The 17991-nt window shown below is 44.9% G+C and overlaps 1 protein-coding gene across 1 annotated transcript in view; it reads left to right on the top strand.

The window, feature by feature from the left end:
* BRWD3 (bromodomain and WD repeat domain containing 3) overlaps positions 1–8082 on the top strand; it is a 75318-nt gene extending 67236 nt beyond the window's left edge. The window contains exon 39 of the mRNA XM_083722008.1: positions 1364–8082. Coding sequence (XP_083578134.1) covers positions 1364–2130 — 767 coding nt within the window. The 3' untranslated portion in view covers positions 2131–8082. The remainder of the gene's footprint in view (positions 1–1363) is intronic.
* The last annotated feature ends 9909 nt before the right edge of the window (positions 8083–17991 follow it).

Raw genomic sequence — 17991 nt, 5'->3', positions numbered from 1 at the left:
TTTAATCCTCTCTTTGCAGAGATGTCGTTTTCCTGGCTTCCACAAACTGATTAGCTAGCAAACATGTTTAGGGGTGTGGTGAAGGGTGGGAAGCCCAATAGAAGCTTCTTACACCCACTTCACTGCCCAACAATAGCCCTGCAGTACTACTAGTAGTTGCTGCCACCACCCTTCCACTTACTTTGACAGTCCAGATGGGAGGGGATCTGGGATGCACTAAAGCAATTACTTTGCAGACTTTCCTTGTGAGTGGCTCTGAGTCTAAAGGCAGCCCTCACACTCTCGTGATTCTCTCCCAGTCCTCAGAAGAGTAGGCTGGTTACTTACAACTCCAATCCTAAACATCAGGTGGCATGAATTTCAAGAATCTAGGCACACGGGGATCCTGAAACCCTGAGGTTTGACAATCACACACTTTGGGGGGTCAAATTATAAAACTTTCTTATGAAAAAATGATAGAGGAAAAGCAAGCAGAAGGTCAAACAGAATACAAAATAGGCCAGAATACCGTGGCTTTCAAACTAAACTAATCCTAGCCTAGCCACTACAATACAATGGTTCTAATTTACTTAAAAATCTATCTTCATAGCAAGTCCAGCCAAATCCCTGACAGTGGAGGGAACAAGCTGCAAGTGAAACTCAGCCTCATAAAGTCTCTGTCCCCTCTCCTGGGCAAGTGACCCCTGACTCCTTCTGACCGATAAGCTTCAGAGTCAGTCAAGTACCCCTTTTGCATCTGAACAGGACTGGCAGGAGGAGATACCTGACAGACTGGCTTAGGGAAATGGTGGGCAGTTCCAGGGTCCAGGTGTCATGTAGCAAACTTATGTTTAGTTATTGGTTACAAAATGAAGGCCTTCAGGGAATGTAGGCCAGGCATAATCAAGGATAAAAAGGAGGAGAAGCAGGAGGTTGTTCTTTGTAACTCACTTTGAGTCCCTGTCGGGGGAAAAGATGAGGTGTAAATAAATTTGTTGTTGTTGTTGCAACTGTGGCTCAGAGGCATCCCTAGCATTGCAATATCCCTGTGATCTGTTGGGTGGTGGGCTCAGCCTTGCTGAGACCCAGTACCAATCTCATGGGTGTCTCATGGGTAGGCGTCTGCCTCTTGATTCAGCAATGCCCTTAATCATGTATTTCTTTAAAAACCAACTCTGCTTCAGTTTAAAATTGCTTGCCTTTGAGCAGGTGTCATGAACAATCCACTTTCATCTTGGTAGGCAGAGAACTTTTGAAACAAGACTGCTTCTTCTATGAGTAAATTTCTTACAGGCTGGAAAAAAATATTTTGTTTTCTCCAGGAAACTGAGATCTAGCTCTGTAGCAGCATCATTGACAAATACATTTGTTTGAATTTCTGTAGATCAGCCTTCTGATAAGCCCCTGACAAATGGTGATGGGAGAGAGCCCCGAGCAACAGTCAAGCGGAAGCTCTCAAGTGCATCAGAAGAGGATGAGCCCATTGGTGAAAAGAAGAAGAGAGAAGAAAAAGAAAAGCCAGGTTTATCCTCCTCAGAAAGTGGAGATTCACGATCAAGCTCAAGTTCTGAAAGCGGATGTGGCTCTGATTCTGACTCTGAATCAAGCTCTAGAACAGATCAGGACTACATAGATGGAGACCATGACTACAGCAAATCTGTGCAAGTGAAACCGAAAAGAAAAATCCGAAGGAACATCTCCAGTGGGCAGAGAAATTGGCAGGGTAGAGGGACAGGAAAGAGAGGGAGATGGGGCCGGTGGGGTAGGTGGAGCAGAGGGGGGCGAGGCAGCCGGAGGGGAAGAGGCTGTGGCAGAGGAAGAAGAGGAGGCAGGGGAGGAAGAAGAGGGAGAGGGAGAGGAGCCTCCAGAGGAGCCTCCAGAGCCAAACGCCCACGAATTGCCGATGATGAATTTGAGAATCTTTTGGGGGGACGCTTCAGTGAGAACACATTTGGTGGGCGGTTCAGCAGGCCGCCTCGGATTAAAACTAGGAATGAGGGCAGGCGAACCGTTTTATATAATGACGATTCAGACAATGACACTTTTGTGCACACTGAGGATCCTCTGAACCTTGGTACTTCCAGGTCAGGCAGGGTGCGGAAAATGACAGAAAAGGCCAGGGTCAGCCATCTCATGGGATGGAATTATTGACAAATGGGAAACTGGAAGTGAACAATGGTGTTTTGACGATCTAAGGCCTTCTACTGCAGGGATTTTTGCCAGAAAATCTACAACGCAAATTGTGTGGGGACTCTGCTCACATTTTTCTGTGGTGCTTTTTCCATTTTGCCCATATGTATGTTCAAAGACTTCTGATTGCCACATGTTCTTGGCCAAAAGAATCCTTGCCCATTCATTCTATATCTGCAGAAATACTTTCCCACACTACACTTTGAGGTTGTCATAGGAGGACAGTGGCAATGGAATCATGATTTTGATGTCTCCCCTTGTTTTTCTTTTTTGGTTTTGTGTGTTTTGTGCATTATAGAAACAGCACCTTCTTACAGAGATTTTGAATTGTCTGCCATGAATTCCTTACATTCAGTAATAACTTTTGCACAATTCACCAATCTTAAAGGCAGCTATAAAATGTTTACAGTTTCTCTATTGTGCAAAGAATATGAATAATTTCAATCTTTCCAAGCCAAACTTTCATGAAGTATGTTCAACTTGGGTATCTCGGTATGCTTTTCTCATTGGTTCTTAATTCATGTTTTGAAAATGAGAGGGAGAAAGAGGGGTGGGTGGGGCTTGGTGCCTTGTAAATACGTAGCAGACTTTTGACATGCATTAACAGATGCATGCATTAATAATATTATACAATGAGATACTTGAGAACTATGACTATCTAGACACACAGGTGCCAAATGCAAAAGTTAACTTGCTTCTATATTCATTCTGATACCCTCATATTGTTATAGCATTAATTGAGACTGCCAATAAGGTGTTAACATCATCATTGATATTTTCTCTCCTTCGCAGCCACTGTTTTTCTAGTAGCTTAGCTGCCTCTGGACTTGCAAATTCATTTCCTTTTCTTCATTTATGGGGTTGCTGTAGGTTGTGTGGCATTAGCACAGTCCGTCATTAAACGACAAAATGGCCATTTGTCAGGTTTCAACCTGACAATCATACTCACGATGCTTTACATGCTTTAATTTGATTCTTTCAACTACAACATAACTTTTTTATACTATAGTAACTTTGCCAACTCACTTAGTATGGACAACCATCTCAATCTTCCCTGGGGCGGGGAATCATAACACCCTTGATTAAGAGATTGCTAATTGGCAAAGGAGCTCCAGGCCACTGAGCTCTTCCCCTCTCCCTCCCCCCAGCTTCCCCATTCACTTTGGTGGAAGGGCATGATTGGCTCACTTTTATTTTTGTTTGTGCGTGCTAATCAGCTCCTTCTGTTGAAGTGGACACAGCCCCACAAATGCAGAACATCTCTGTGTGAATTTTGGCATGTATGGATTTCTCATTGGGTGTGGTGCCATCCGGTTTGATACTGAGAAATAATTTGCACAGGGCTCTTCTTGTAACAGTGTTGAACAGTGCATCAGTGTAAGGAGAATCTAGGCTTGGGGAACCATGTTTGTCCCTCATCACTGTAGCAAGTGAATTTCAGAAATTTGCTTTCCCCCTTCTCTTGAATAAGAGTTTCATTTTTCTATTTTGTGTAATTCATCATCCCAGAGATAAAATAGAAGGGTTGACAGAGCATATGAAAGAGAAACAGAAAGCCAAATAAAATCTCCACAGAATTACAGTATAATTATTTATATATAACGTGTGTAAGAAAATACATATATACACATGCATACAAAAGTGGCTGTGGATCATCTACCGTAAAAAATAGATTTTAAAAACAGTCAAATGGGAAGGCATTTGCCAATTAGGGCAAAAATAGAAGAATTATGTTATTGAGTTATGTGATATAGAAACCAAGCGTTTATTTATATACACACTGGATACAAATCCAGGAGTCAGGTATGGCACACAGTTGTCCTGATTCAGATCCTTTCTGCCCATGAAAGCCTGGAAATGTTCCTGAAGCATTCTTTAATACAAGAGCTCCATGTTTGCTTCTGAGAGTGTGCAGGCTGTGCCTCAGGATGTGCAAGTATAGAATCTTTTTGTTCAGTGTAGTATTTCAGATCTACAAGACAGGTGTGTGCTTAAAAGGAAACCTCAAGCATATCTCCTGCTATACTATATAGACCGGCTATACTGTCACCATGGTTGCTTGTAACCACAATGGGGACAAATAGTGTTATTTTAAAGAACTGAAATCCTGCCCCCAGAGAAGGTATTCACTTGTTTACAGGTATTTACTGTGGAGACCTGTGCCCTAAGGAGCGGTGTGTGCTTCTTTGAAACAACAATTACAATTTGGGAGAAATGCCTTCAGTGTTCTCTTTTATTTAGGACTAATTATGTACTGTGAAGATGATAGGAAAGCAAGAATACTTTTCTAGGATGAAAGTATTTTAAGGATATGTGTTCATTACTAGGCATACTAGGAAACTAGGCTACAATGGTCCTGCAACAACAGAACATCTATTCTAAAGGAAATGGAGGTTTCTTGTGCATGTGAGGAATAACCTGGTGGTGTTTTATTCAGTTTGGTGGTTGGGATAGTTATCAAGTGAGGATTCCTTACTGTACCCATTCATCTGTTGTTTGAGGATATCAATCAGGTGATGTGGACCACCCTGAAACACAATTAATTTGGACAGGGTTTACTTTCCAAAGTTAAAATTGTATAGGACTCTGTAGCAATATTGGCTTGGAAATAACAAAATTGGACCCATTCTTCACTCAGGACCTCTCTGATTTGGACTGCCAAGGCCCTACTTCATTCTACCCCATTCTTATCTTCCTTGCACCTTTTCCTGCTCCTTTCAGGTGCTGCTGGTTCCTTTGTACCACTTGCCCTGTGAATGCTCCACATGTTCAATTTCTGGATATCAACCCACTAGGCTGTTGGCAGCCTCAGTGAGGATCAGATGCACTCAATTGAAGTTAGCTTCTTGGAGATGGGGAGGCTTGGCCTTCCCCATGATTTGTGTAATGCCTTGTGTAATGCCACAAAAGAACTTTCACTGTAAAGGCTTGGGATTTGAAAAATCCAGAGAATGCCATACTGAATCAGTGTAATGGTCTGTCTACAATTCTGTTTCAGGATCAAAACTGTAGAAATTTAGTGAACAAACCATCAAATCACCCCTTCTTAATTTTGTTTGTTTCTTACTGTGCAAGCCTTAGGATCTTCTGTGAACTCATTATGTGTCTTGGTGTTGCTCCCAGTTATTCTTACTGGCAATAACTGAATATCTTCATTGTATTTATGCCAAATTATGCTCACCATTAAACCTCCCAAAGCAACAGTATTTAGAAAGGAAATGGTGCTGGATTCTACTGAACAGCTGAGCAGAATTGCTTTAAGGGATTCTGCAAGGAGGCCAAAGCTGTATCCTATAAATTGGCCATTCAAATTCAAAACTAGATTATGTTTCACTGCAGAAAACTTTGTTGCAGTGAAACACAATTGTTCCATTTTATCTGAATTGCCCATCATGTCTGACTGTAGGCTGTTCAGTGCTTGCCTGAGGCTGCCTTCACAATTTGCCACATGCATTTTGGAAGTGGTATTCTAAACAGAACAGTAACCAATCATCTTTAGCAATAACCAGCATGGTATATGTGGAAATGCAGAACACCTATTTTCACAGATTTCAGGTTCAACCTCCCTGCTTTAAGATGACTTAGAACTTTGGATTTTTACATAAGATATATGAAACCTTTCTGTTCCAGTCAAGAGCAATACTGAAATCTTTTATCTGAAATGCATTTAATGCTTTCCTGAACTTTTGAAGTTTGGGCAACATCTTAAATGGTTATATCAACTGAATTTTAAGTCTCTCATCTGCCATCAAGAAGCAAAGGGTTTGTGAGGTATTTTTTTGCATTTTATCATTTTCTAGTTTCAATTTGCTTGTTAGTAATAGGAACAAAAGGTAATAGGACTTCAGAAGTAAAGTAACAAAAGTAATAGGACTTCAAGTTCCCACATACCACCTTGACTTCTTGTTGAAGTAAACCTATTCCTTCTCATGTAATCTTTAAATTCTAAAATAGCAATACCCTCCCCCCCCCCCGCCCCCGATCAAAGCCTAAGGTGTTATTGCATTTTGTTTTCTCTACCATATGTTGCTTCTGTTGTTTGGCAGCCTTGGAAACCCTTGGTTGCAAAATATTTCTTAGCATTAAGCCAAACCATACAAAGCTGTTGGTCATGGCTAAGGTTAAGGAAGCTGAGTAATTTATCTTCACCTAACACAGCTGATCATGTATTGGCACAAAGCAGGATAAACTAGATTTAGTCTAAGAACATTTCACCAACCTTAACTTACACACTGAACGCAAGCAGTTCTCTGTATTGCAAAGTTAGTGTACTGGTTTCATAATATATGCTACAAAATATAATAACTTTTCTATTTGTAAGAACAATTAAATATTTATGGGCAGAATGCACTGTTCAACACCTAAGGGTGCTCTATTAGAAATCTCTTAGGTATTTTGATTATGTTCTTTAAAATGATGTATTCTAAATGACTACATTTACAAGGAATCTCTCCCCCTCCCAATATTACTACCGTATATCAGATGTTTACATTTTTTAAAGAATTTCACAATGGTGATTCTCAATCTGCAATGTTGCTAGCATTTTTTTAAAGACCCTTCAAACACAGAACAACACTTTGACATGTATAGCTCAGTATATCAGACGTTGGCCCACAACAAAATACATGTGTTACAGATCCCCGCATGTTTATCAGCTCTTGTGCAAGCCTATTAAAATGAACAGGAAGTGCTCATAAGATTTGCCTTGCACACCCTCTTTATTTTAAATGAGCAAGCGCAGAAAAGTTCTCTGCTGGATTGTGCTCTTATTTTCCAGCAGAATCGCTGTCACAGCCTTAACCTATAGTATTATATCAGATGGTGCTTTATGAATACATGTATATGCATGGATATGGGTATGTAATTAGCAGACTGTGTTTTTAAACAAAATGGGTACTTTATAATCCTGCTGCATACCCGCCATACCATTTTGGCATTCTCCATCCAAATATTTAAAGTATACACTAAGAATAGTAGGCCTCAGTCTTTATAAGATTGTACTTCATGCCCTCCTTATTTCCCCTCCCTCCTTCCCCAAGGTGGTGTGCAAGAGAGTAGGAGTGCTTCAAATGTGGCTGTCAGTGTTTGATTATAGTATATGTCTGTTCCTCCCCCCCAGACAGACACACACACACACACACACACACACACACACACACTCTTACACCTGTAGTCTTAACCTTTGCCAGGCTGATCGGGAAGCTCATGCCAAGACTTCTTTCTTTTTCTTTTTTAACAATTAAGTGGTATTCAGAAGGCTTGTTTCTATTTCCAAGGCAGATATATATATGTGTGTGTGTGTGTGTGTGTGTGTGTGTTTGTGTTTCTGGCCTATTTTGCCTTTTCGTTAAAAGCTTCACAGCAGGTTTTGTTGAGGAATATTACTCTTTACAACTGAGCTTCAGACACATGGAATCTTAGTGTCATCTAAAAGCTCTTAATGCCTGTATATTGTGTTCTTGACAGTGTAAAGTACTTCACAGTTAACACCCCTGCAGAAAAAAGGTGCACACAAATTGGTTTAAACTAATACTGTTTTGCTTTCATCTTGTTTTCAGAGGGTGCTCTATGTTCATATCTTTACATCTGCTATCTCAGGTCCCTTTAAAATGAAATGCTTCAGGGATTTTTGATGCCACTTGACGTTGGCAGACCAAATGTAATATTTATATGCAACAAGCTATTAGTTTTTTGTATTGTAAAAAAAATGTAAATTTGTAAAGATTTTTTTTCTTAGGGTTTTTTTGGGGGGGAGAGCAGGGAGGGGAAAGGAAGTCACTTAATGTAATTTAGGATGTTTCATTTTTCCAGCTGTGGGATTATCTCAATAAAAACCCCCACTCATTCTATGATTTTTGATTATTATTTTTTGGTGTTTTATTGTATATACAGAATGAATGTATTGATGGAAAATTATATCAAGTTCTTTAAAACAACAACCACCCTAAACTAGGGTGTTAGACTAATCGGCTGCTTCCAACCTCCTTGGTGAGCAAGAGAAGGAGGTTTGGTTATAATGGTGAAACAATGAAAAGAGGATGCACAAGTTCAAGAGGTGCTGCTAGGTTCTGCATCTTGCAAAGTGTGGATAGCTATTCTCTTGTGGCTGCTTGAAGTAGTCACTTCCCCTGGACAGCAGACTGCCCTTTGAGAATGACCCTCTCCAGTGGATCTCCCCTGCATGCCCAGCTCAGCCCTGTTTCTCAACAGTGCAGAAGGTCTCTTCTGCTGGCTACATGATTGCATAACCTTAGCCTCCCATGCAATGTAGAAAGTGCCATAGCTGGAGATCCATCAGAGGAGCAGCTGCTACACCTGTCTTGTGGAGAAATCTGCCTCACTTTGCCCCATGAGTGGGAGGCCCTGGCTACTAGGCAATTGATACCCTCCAGATGTGGACTAAAACTCCCATCAACCCATCCCATGTCTGTTGACCATACTTGCTGGGACTAATGGTATTTGTAGTCCAACAACATCTGGGGGGCACCACATTGGATGCTTTCTCTTTAGCGGATGAGGAGTTTGACAGGCATGTGCTGTAAGGAGGATTTACCAGTTGGATCAACTGAAGGCACATCCCGGGGTGTTATTGCTTTGTCCCAAAGTTTTGGGACATTCTGCAGTAGCCATAGGAGAAACAGGTTTTTTTCCACTGAATTCCTGTTATCTGTGTCTCCTGCAGGGTATTCCACCCACACTTGGGTTTTCAGTGGATTGTGATCCTCTTTCCATGCTTCTGGCTCACCACACATTGTGGGTGGATGGGTGATACATAGGGACTCCCGGATCAGTTTCTCCCTGTCCCATAGTTTTCAGTCACTTCTACCTAAAGCTTTGGGGAAGTTATCTTTCTTTTATTGCCTCTGTTGTACCTATTGAAAAAGTGCTTATTGCACTGGGGTAACATCCACACCGTGCATTCAAAGCACATGGCTTCTCTCAAAGAACCATGGGAGAGTAGCCTACCCTACACAAAGCTACAAATCCTAGAATCTTTAGCTACAGTTCCCAGGGTTCTTTGGAGGAAGCAATGTGCTTTAAATGTATGGTGTGAACGTGACCTAGGTTTTTCCTTTACAGAGGTTTCTGCTTGCATGAAGTTTGGGGGTAAAGGGGTTGCTCTTCCAGTCCTGTCTAGAAGGAGGGCAGCCCCTGCCTCTAGAGAGGATCTTACTTGAGATGCCCTGTTTGCTTTCCAAAGGGAAAGTCTAGAATGTCACCCAGAAGACAATGAGGGCAGAAATTCACAGCAGTTTCCCTTTTTGTATGCTAGGTGGAACCGTGGACATAAAATGTGCAAATTAAATCCATATCTTCTTGGCGTCTGCAATGTCTAAAGCCGTTTAGTCATCTTGTCATCACAACACTCCCAATTTTGCAGACAGCATTACGAGAGCAGCAAGTGGTTTCTGGGTCAGGGGAGAATGATACTTGCAGCTGGATATATATCCTGTTTTCCCTGTCCCCTTTGGCCACCAAACTGGGTGCATTTGCCACCTTGTACACAATGTAGAGGACTGGCCCATGATTGAATATCACTTTTCAAGCTTAATCCTGCATATGACCCACCTAGCTGCAGTTTGGGAGCTGGCCTCACAGAATCTCCATGTTCAGAAGCAGCAGGCCTCTATATAGCAGTTGCTGGGTGGGAGTCAGTAGTGGACAAAGGCTCTTGCTTTCACTACTGAAAACTTATACTGGGGTTACTAAGAGAGAGAAAAGTGCTGAACCTGTTGGACCATCAGCATGGCAGCTGTTAACGTTTTTTGTGACTATAGGATGCCCAGTACTAGGTCACATAAAGAGGCCCTTAATCCACCTTGTTCAGTCTCAATAATAACCCACATATGAAAGGCTTAATTTCTTTGTAGTTTTTGTTTTGAACTCTGGTATTGTGATCAGAGGCAATGGCCTTGTGCTTTTTACAAATGAAGGGCTTTCCGTGTGGTTTAATTAGCGAGTCATCACTGCTTGGCCAAAGTAATTGCTGAATGTCTTTATGAATGATTCCAGCATGCACCAAAATAATTGTGTGAATTGCAGGAGTCTTTCACACAGCACATCAAGATAAATAAATTGGCGTACTCACTTCTAAAGGGTACCTTGTGTACTTCTGCTTCAAATATAGTATTGTTTTCTACCTCTTAGTTTCCTTCCCTCTTGCTAAATATCACAGATAGCACTATTGAAATAAGGATTTCCTCCTACGCAGCCAAGGGTTGCCTCCTCTACAGGACTTGATTGCGCTATCACAAATTCAGCACAAGGACTCCCCTCACAGGATAATTTCCCTGGCAACATGTTGTGAACCCAAATATAGGATTGTGGAAAAGAAGGATTATGATTATGATCATTACTTTATTTTTGTAAGCTTCACAGTGGCAGATTTTATAACTATCTGTTCCCTCTTAGCAAGAAGAGCTGAGAGTTTACATTCTGTTATTCTGCATACCATATCCAAAGTGGTCAGTGTTTGTTTTAGTTTTTGATTGATTGTTCTGGTTTGTTTTCTGTTTTCTGTTTAATTGAAAATCTCAATAAAAATAATTTAAAAAAACAACAACAAAGTGGTCAGTAAAACAAGTAAAAAATTAAATTCAATGCAACCTTAAAACCACTTCTTAAGAATCGCAATAAAACATTGAAAAGGAAGGCAAATAAAAGTGGTGGCTGGTGCCCAATGTGCCTGATATGGCAGAAAGCAGGGATGCCAAAAGTAGGTGATGCCAGAGTCAATGACAGGCATAGCCACCCATTCTCTGTACTAAGTTCTACAAAAGTAACACTGAAACCAGGGAGTGTAAGGTAACCAGCATGCTTGAGTCTAAAGCAGTGGTTTCTAACCTTTTTTTGGCCATGCCCCACCTAAGCATCTCTAAAATCCTGATGCCCCCTCCCCTCATGAACTATAATTCTTATTATTCAAAAAGTGAACTGTTCACATGGAGGGAGCCTAAAAGGCCACTAACTGTTAATAACTCATTCTCAAATTGCCCCCCATTAAAAATCAAATTGCCCCCCTGTGGTGCATGTGCCCCACATTGGGAACCGTGGGTCTAAAGCATGAAGGGGATAGTGTCATAGAGTAAGCTCTCCTGTCACTTCCCCTCAGCTTGGGAGGAAATGGGCAAGCAAACCTTTTGTTGTACTCAGTCTACATTTGAATGTGTTGTGTGAGCAGCTCTGAGATGCTCCCTCTAGAAACATGTCTTTAATCAGCCTCTAGCTAGCACAAAAGAATGTGCTAGACAAGAATGGAGTCTGAAAACCTAAGCCAATAATTTAGGAACTTTTAGCATTTTGTAACCAAGAAATGTTTTACTGCCTGTGCAACTTGGTATGAAATAGCACATGAATCTGACCTTTGAAGTGTTAGTTCTAAGTAACCTATTTTATAACTTACCACATGTGCAGTCTGTGTGCTAGGGAAGTGGGATACAGTGGTACCTCAGTTTTCGAATGTAATCTATTCTGGAACACCATTTGACTTCTGAAACATTCAAAAACCAAGGTGCAAAGGGCGGTCTGCAAATTACAGAGAAAATTGAGAAAAATACAGTGGTACCTCAGCGGAAGCCGTTCAATTTCCGAGGTGCATTCGAAAATGGAAGCATTTAATTCCGGGTTTTTGGCGTTCGAAAACCAAAACGTTTTACTTCCAAGATGCTCAAAAACCAAGGTACCACTGTACTTTGGAATTCACTGGAAAGGCACATTTTCAAGGTTTTCTAGCTTACATTTCCAGACTTTTCTTTCCTACATGTTTTGCCATGCTAAATCTCTGCTGAGGTTCTCTCACCAAAGAGTACTTGCCCCAAATTTGGGTCTTGGCTTCCAACAGGGAGCCAAATTCCAACAGGGAGCAGGGTGCTGACAATTGGTGCAACTTCCTGGACTGCTTGTAAGAAAAGGAGGCAGGTAGGAGATGGCTGGCTGAGAGCCAGCTGAGGTTGGTGGGGGCAGTGCACTGTTTGTCCTAATAGACCAGACTCCCCTGTGTACCACAACCACCAAAGATTAAAGCCTGTTGGAGCACAGCCCCACTAACCTGCTGCTTAAGTGGAAGCTCAGAAGTGGCCAAGCAGATATTCCTAGAGAGCGCCTTCCACAATCTCAGCACCACAGAGAAGTGTGTGTCTCTGTTACACTTCTGATGATAGGGCACATAGAAGGGTGTTAAGGATGTTATCCCTGTGTGTGAGAGAGAGTGAAAGAGAAATTTGAAATAGTTAAGTATCCCTCCACCATTCCGCCACTTTCAGGATTACCCTTTCCAGTGCCCAACCCCTACACCTGCTTTCATGCTATCTTAGCCAACCACTGGTTTGGGGAAAAGCCTTTGCTGAGATAACAGGTTGTTCCACCCTACGACTCTGGCTACACAAACTGAATGGGAGTGGAAAGAAAAGGTATAGGAGGGAGATTAATTTCTTTAGAATAAAGAGGTAAGGTGTTCTTTTTGCTTTTTGTTTTTAAATGACATTTTGAACACCCCAATGTGCCTTTCCCCTGTCCATTTTAAGAACACAAGAAGAGCCCTGCTGGATCAGGCCCAAGGCGCATCTGGACCAGTATCCCGCTCTAGCAGTGGCCAACCAGATGCCTATGATAAGTGTGCAAGGAGGACCTGATTGCAACAGCACTCTTCTCACCTGCAGTTCCCATAAACTGGTATTCAAAGGCACAGTTCAGGGGTCAGTAGGGGGCTTTTTCAGCAGGGGGTCGGTCCACTGTCCCTCAGACCTTGTGGGGGGCCAGACTATATTTTGAAGGAAAAAAAATGATCAAATTCCTATGCCCCACAAATAATCCAGAGATGCATTTTAAATAAAAACACACATTCTACTCATGTAAAAACACCAGGCAGGCCCCACAAATAACTCAGAGATGCATTTTAAATAAAAGGACACTTTCTACTCATGTAAAAACACACTGATTCCTGGACCGTCTGCGGGCTGGATTTTGAATATGATTGGGCTGGATCCGGCCCCCGGGTCTTAGTTTACCTACCCATGGCATAGTTTCTTTTAGTGGCGTGAAAGGGAGAGAGAGAGATTCGAAGGAGAATTCCAAGTTTGGGGCAAATAATCTTTGGTGCGAGAACTTCAGCAGAGATTTAAATCACAAAATATTCAGCAAAGTAAAGTGTGGAAATATAAGCTGTTATATCTTTAAAATATGTGCCCCTCCAAAATGTCCCTCTAAAACATTTCATTCCAAAGTTTCCCTCTTCCCACAGCATAGGAAAATGACCACATTTGGTAAGTTTAAAAATTGGTTTACTTACATACTCTTCAAAAGTCAGGTTCATATGTTTCAGAAAAGTTGCAGTAAAACTCAGCTAGTTGCAAAGTGATAAAAGTTCTTAAATTATTGGTATAGAACTCAATAGAGGCTTGTGAGAGCCACGTAGCTGAGTACACTAGGTACAACAATAAGCGGACATAGCTAAGCCTGGTGTTCCTCCCTTCAGGGGCGGAGCTACCTGCCCTAACACCCAGAGTGGTGGGAGGTGGGGCTAGCCACCTGCACGGCAAGCATCCCTAGCTGCCTTCTGCCCATGTGGTGAGCTTTGGGGGGGACACGCAGCTAGCTGCCCACGGCAGCATAGTCCCTAGCGGCCCACCACCTGTGCAGTGAGCATCCGGTGGCGCCGCCCATGCAGTGAGCGGGGGGTGGGGGTGGCGCAGCAATGTCACCTGCCCTCACAGCTGACACCTGGTGTGCACCGCACCCCCCCGTACCCTCCTTCCTCCACCAGTGTATCCCTTCATGCATTAATTAGACTTAAGCATGTTGGTTATATGAGGCTGGTTATACCACCCACACCTCTGACCAAAGGCACTGGCTCCTGGAGGCAGAGGCTGTTTGGGCTCCCAATCTTTTTTTTTTTTTTTTGAGGGGGCCACTCATTGTTGAGGCTGAATGAGGAGCTGGTCACAGAGTGATGTTAGGACGTTGTGTGATGTCAGCTGTTAAGTTGTGGGTGAACATATCAGATGACACAGCGATTCTTCAAACAGCTCTTGTTTATTCACAGGCCAGAACAGAACTGAACTGAAGGGTTCAGTCAGCCTGCTTATATAGAGCTCCAGTACAATGTAACTGTAATAATTTTCCAAAACTATCCAATCACTGAACGTCACTTTCGATCCCTTATTTGCATAACTATCTACAGTATCCCCCTGCTGGCCCAGGGTGAGAACTTCAGTACATAACACCCCTCCCCACCGAGATAGGGCGTTAGTTACAATCGTAATGGTTTCCTTATATACAGCACTACATGTAATGGTTCAATTAGGCACAAAAGCATATTGGTTACATTTCACATACTTCCATTAGACCAACAGTGTTACATGTCCAACAACATAGTCCTTTAAATAAGTTGGGCACTTGGAAACTCTGCCAGACTGCCAGGGACTGGTATCCAAGTCCGCGGGGCCGCCCAATTCTTGCTGAGGCTGTGGCGCGACCCTAGGTGGCATTGAAACCAAGTCCCCTGGATCTGCTGCTGTGGGTGGAACCTCTGCAAGTGGAGTTGGCGGAATGTCAGGCACAGCAGTGGTCTGAGTCTGTGGGAAGTTCTGCAGACCTTCTGAAGTGGCTTGGTTCGGCTCCATGCCCACAGTTTGCGAGAGAGGTGTAGGTGGAGCCTCACCATCTGTAAGTGTCTGTTTCGGAGCCATGAACGCAGTTGGGGGCACCACGGTTGTTTCCAAGTCCCCAACCCTGCGCCTGAGCTGGTCTATGTGCCGGCGCCACAAGCGTCCGTCTTTGAGTGCCACCTGGGACGAGCGAGGTCCAGTGACTCCCACTACTGTGGCTGGCACCCAAGGAATGTCCCCCACAAAGTTCCGGGCAAAGACCTGGTTTCCTGGAACAAATGACTGTGGCACGTTGGCACAGCCTGGGGGTTCAGCCATGGCAAAGTCCAGGTGCAGCCGGTCGAGCGGGGACCTGAGGCGGCGGCCCATAAGCAGTTCGGCAGGACTCCGCCCTGTGGCCGCATGAGGGGTGATGTGTTGCACGAACAAGTATTTGGTGCCAGTCTCCCCGGTCCAGCCGCCCCTCTTTTCCCGAATGCACCATTCTCTCCACTTGCCCGTTGCTGGATGGTTCAAATGGTGCCATTAGAGCATGGCGGATGCCCAGTCCCAAAAGGTTCCGCTCAAAAGTGCCTGACGTGAACTGCGGTCCGTTGTCAGAGACAAGGACATCAGGACACCCATGTGTCGCAAAGAGGCCTCGCAGCACCCGAAGGACAGCCTCGGGAGTAGCGGAGGGCATCAGGGCCACCTCCAGCCATTTGGAATAGGCGTCTACCACTACCATAAAGGTCCAGCTGTGAAAGGGGCTGGCCAGATTGATGTGCACCCTCGACCAGGGTGTCTTGGGCGTCTCCCAGGTGTGTCCCTTAGCTGCCGGTTGCGCAGGCCTCAATTCTTGGCATGCTTGACAGGCGGAAACCCAGGCAGTGATGGCATCATCGATGTTAGATGGAACAACGAGCCAACGCCTTCATTTTAACGATTCCCGGGTCGCCAATGTACAGAGCCTCAAGGACGCGTTGACGGAGTCTTTGAGGAATCACAACGCGGTCTCCCCACAGCAGACAGCCATGATGAGCTGAGAGTTTGTGTTGTCTGGTTGCGAACGGCTGGAATTCCGATGCAAAAGACCATTGTGGCCACCCCCTCCACACCCAGTTGAGCACAAGGCTGATGGTGCGATCCTGGGCAGATGCGGAGGCCACAGTGTTAGCCGATACAGGTGCTGCCGGAAGATCCTCAATCAGGAGGAGCGATGAAGCAGGAGCCGGGTCTTCCACAAATGCTGGAAGAGTGCAATGGCTGAGGGTGTTGGCATGGCCCATTGATTTCCCCAGGCGATGGACGAGCTGGTAGTGGTAGGCAGCCTGGAAAACAGTCCGTCACAGCATGCGTGGTGAGAGGACTGGTGGAGTTGGTCGATCACCGGCAAGGAGGCCCAGGAGCGGCTTGTGGTCGGCGATGAGGTCAAAAGTCGTGCCATAGAGGTATTCATGAAACCTCTTCACTCCAGCCACAAGTGCCAGTGCCTCCTTGTCAAGCTGGCTGTAATTCTGTTCCATTGGAGATAGTGTCCTGGAAAAGTAGGCGAGCGGTGCTTCTCTTCCGTCTGGAAAACGGTGACTAAGGACAGCGCCGATGCCAAAAGGTGAGGCGTCGCAGGCAAGGACCAGCTGCCTGGCTTCACTGTACTGTACCAGCACACTGTCTGATGAAAGGAGAGCCTTGACTGCGTTGAAGGCTGCCATCTCCCGAAGACCCCAGGACCAAGGTGTCTTTGTACTGAGGAGTCGGTGAAGAGGCTCAGCCACTGTGGCTTCGTGGGGCAGGAACATGTTATAAAAGTTCAGCAGTCCTAGGAACACCTGCAACTCCGTCTTGTTCTTTGGGATGGGGGCCTGCTGAATACCGCGGATCTTGGATGTGGTCGGGTAAAGGCCAGAGGCATCGATCAGATAGCCCTGGAACTCCACCTGTGGAACGGCAATCTGGCACTTCTCCCTCTTTACCTTGAGCCCGGCCTCCTGGAACCTGGTCAGCACTGTGCGAAGGCGCTCGAACAGCTGCTGGTGTGAGTCTGCGGACACCAAGACGTCATCAAAATATGGTACCACGCCCGGAAGCCCTTGCAGGAGACACTCCATAAGGCTTTGGAAGATGCCAGGAGCCACACTCACCCCGAACTGCAAACGGCGGCAGCGAAATGCCCCTCGGTGCGTGATGATCGTCTGGGCTTCAGCAGTGGCATCATCGACGGGCAGTTGTTGATAGGCTTGGGCAAGGTCCAGCTTAGCGAAGACCTTCCCCTCACCCAGGGAATGCAGCAGGTGTTGAACAACAGGAACCGGGTAAGCATGCTGCTGAAGTGCCTTGTTGATCGTGCACTCATAGTCGGCGCATATTCTCACTGACCCGTCTGGCTTGACAGCCGTGACAATGGGGGTTTCCCACTTGGCGTGGTCAACCGGCTCCAAAACTCCTTGGGCGATCAGCTTGTCCAGTTGTTCATCCACCTTAGCCTTGAGAGCAAAGGGAACCCGGCGTGGCTTTAGCTTGATGGGGGCGACTTGTGGATCAAGGCTAAAGGAGATGGGCGTACCTGTATATTGCCCCAAAGTGCCATCAAAAACCTCAGCAAAGTCTTTGACCAGACCCTCAGTCTCTGCGTTAGAGATGCAGTTGATGCCGGTGACTTCCAGGCCAAGGGCATCAAACCAGTCTAGTCCTAGGAGGCTTGGCTGCTGACCTTCGACCACCACCAGTCGGAGCAGGCCCGAAAAATCCTTGAAGGCGATCCGGAACCGGCCAACGCCTACCATAGGAATGTCGTTTCCCTGGTAGTCTCTCAGTTGTATGTGGTGAGAGTCGAGTTGCCTTTTGGACACTTTGGGTACCAGTCTTTTGATGGTGCTCCAAGACACAATGGACAGGGCAGACCCTGTGTCGATCTCCATGTCACATGGAGTTCCTTCAATGAGCACAGTGACGTTCAACTTGCGTCGCATAGGCGAGTCAGTTTGGCCAATTGTGGTTTCAGAAGGGCAGTGGCAGTTGGTGAGAGCGAAACAGCTTTCCTTGGCGGACTGGAGTGAAGACTTGGACTTGCAAGTCGGTGGAGGGGGGATGTCAGACGGAGCCGATCGGCAGACCTTAGCGATGTGGCCCCTTCTGGAACACGTCCGACAGATGGCATCTCTGAATCGACACTTGGCACGGGAATGGCTGCCTCCGCAGCCAGCACATTCTGATTGGCCCTTGGACTTCTTTTGGAACT

This window comes from Podarcis gaigeae, assembly GCF_964106915.1.
Source record: "Podarcis gaigeae genome assembly, chromosome: Z".
NCBI classification, from domain to species: domain Eukaryota; kingdom Metazoa; phylum Chordata; class Lepidosauria; order Squamata; family Lacertidae; genus Podarcis; species Podarcis gaigeae.
This window is presented reverse-complemented; position numbering and strand designations above follow the sequence as displayed.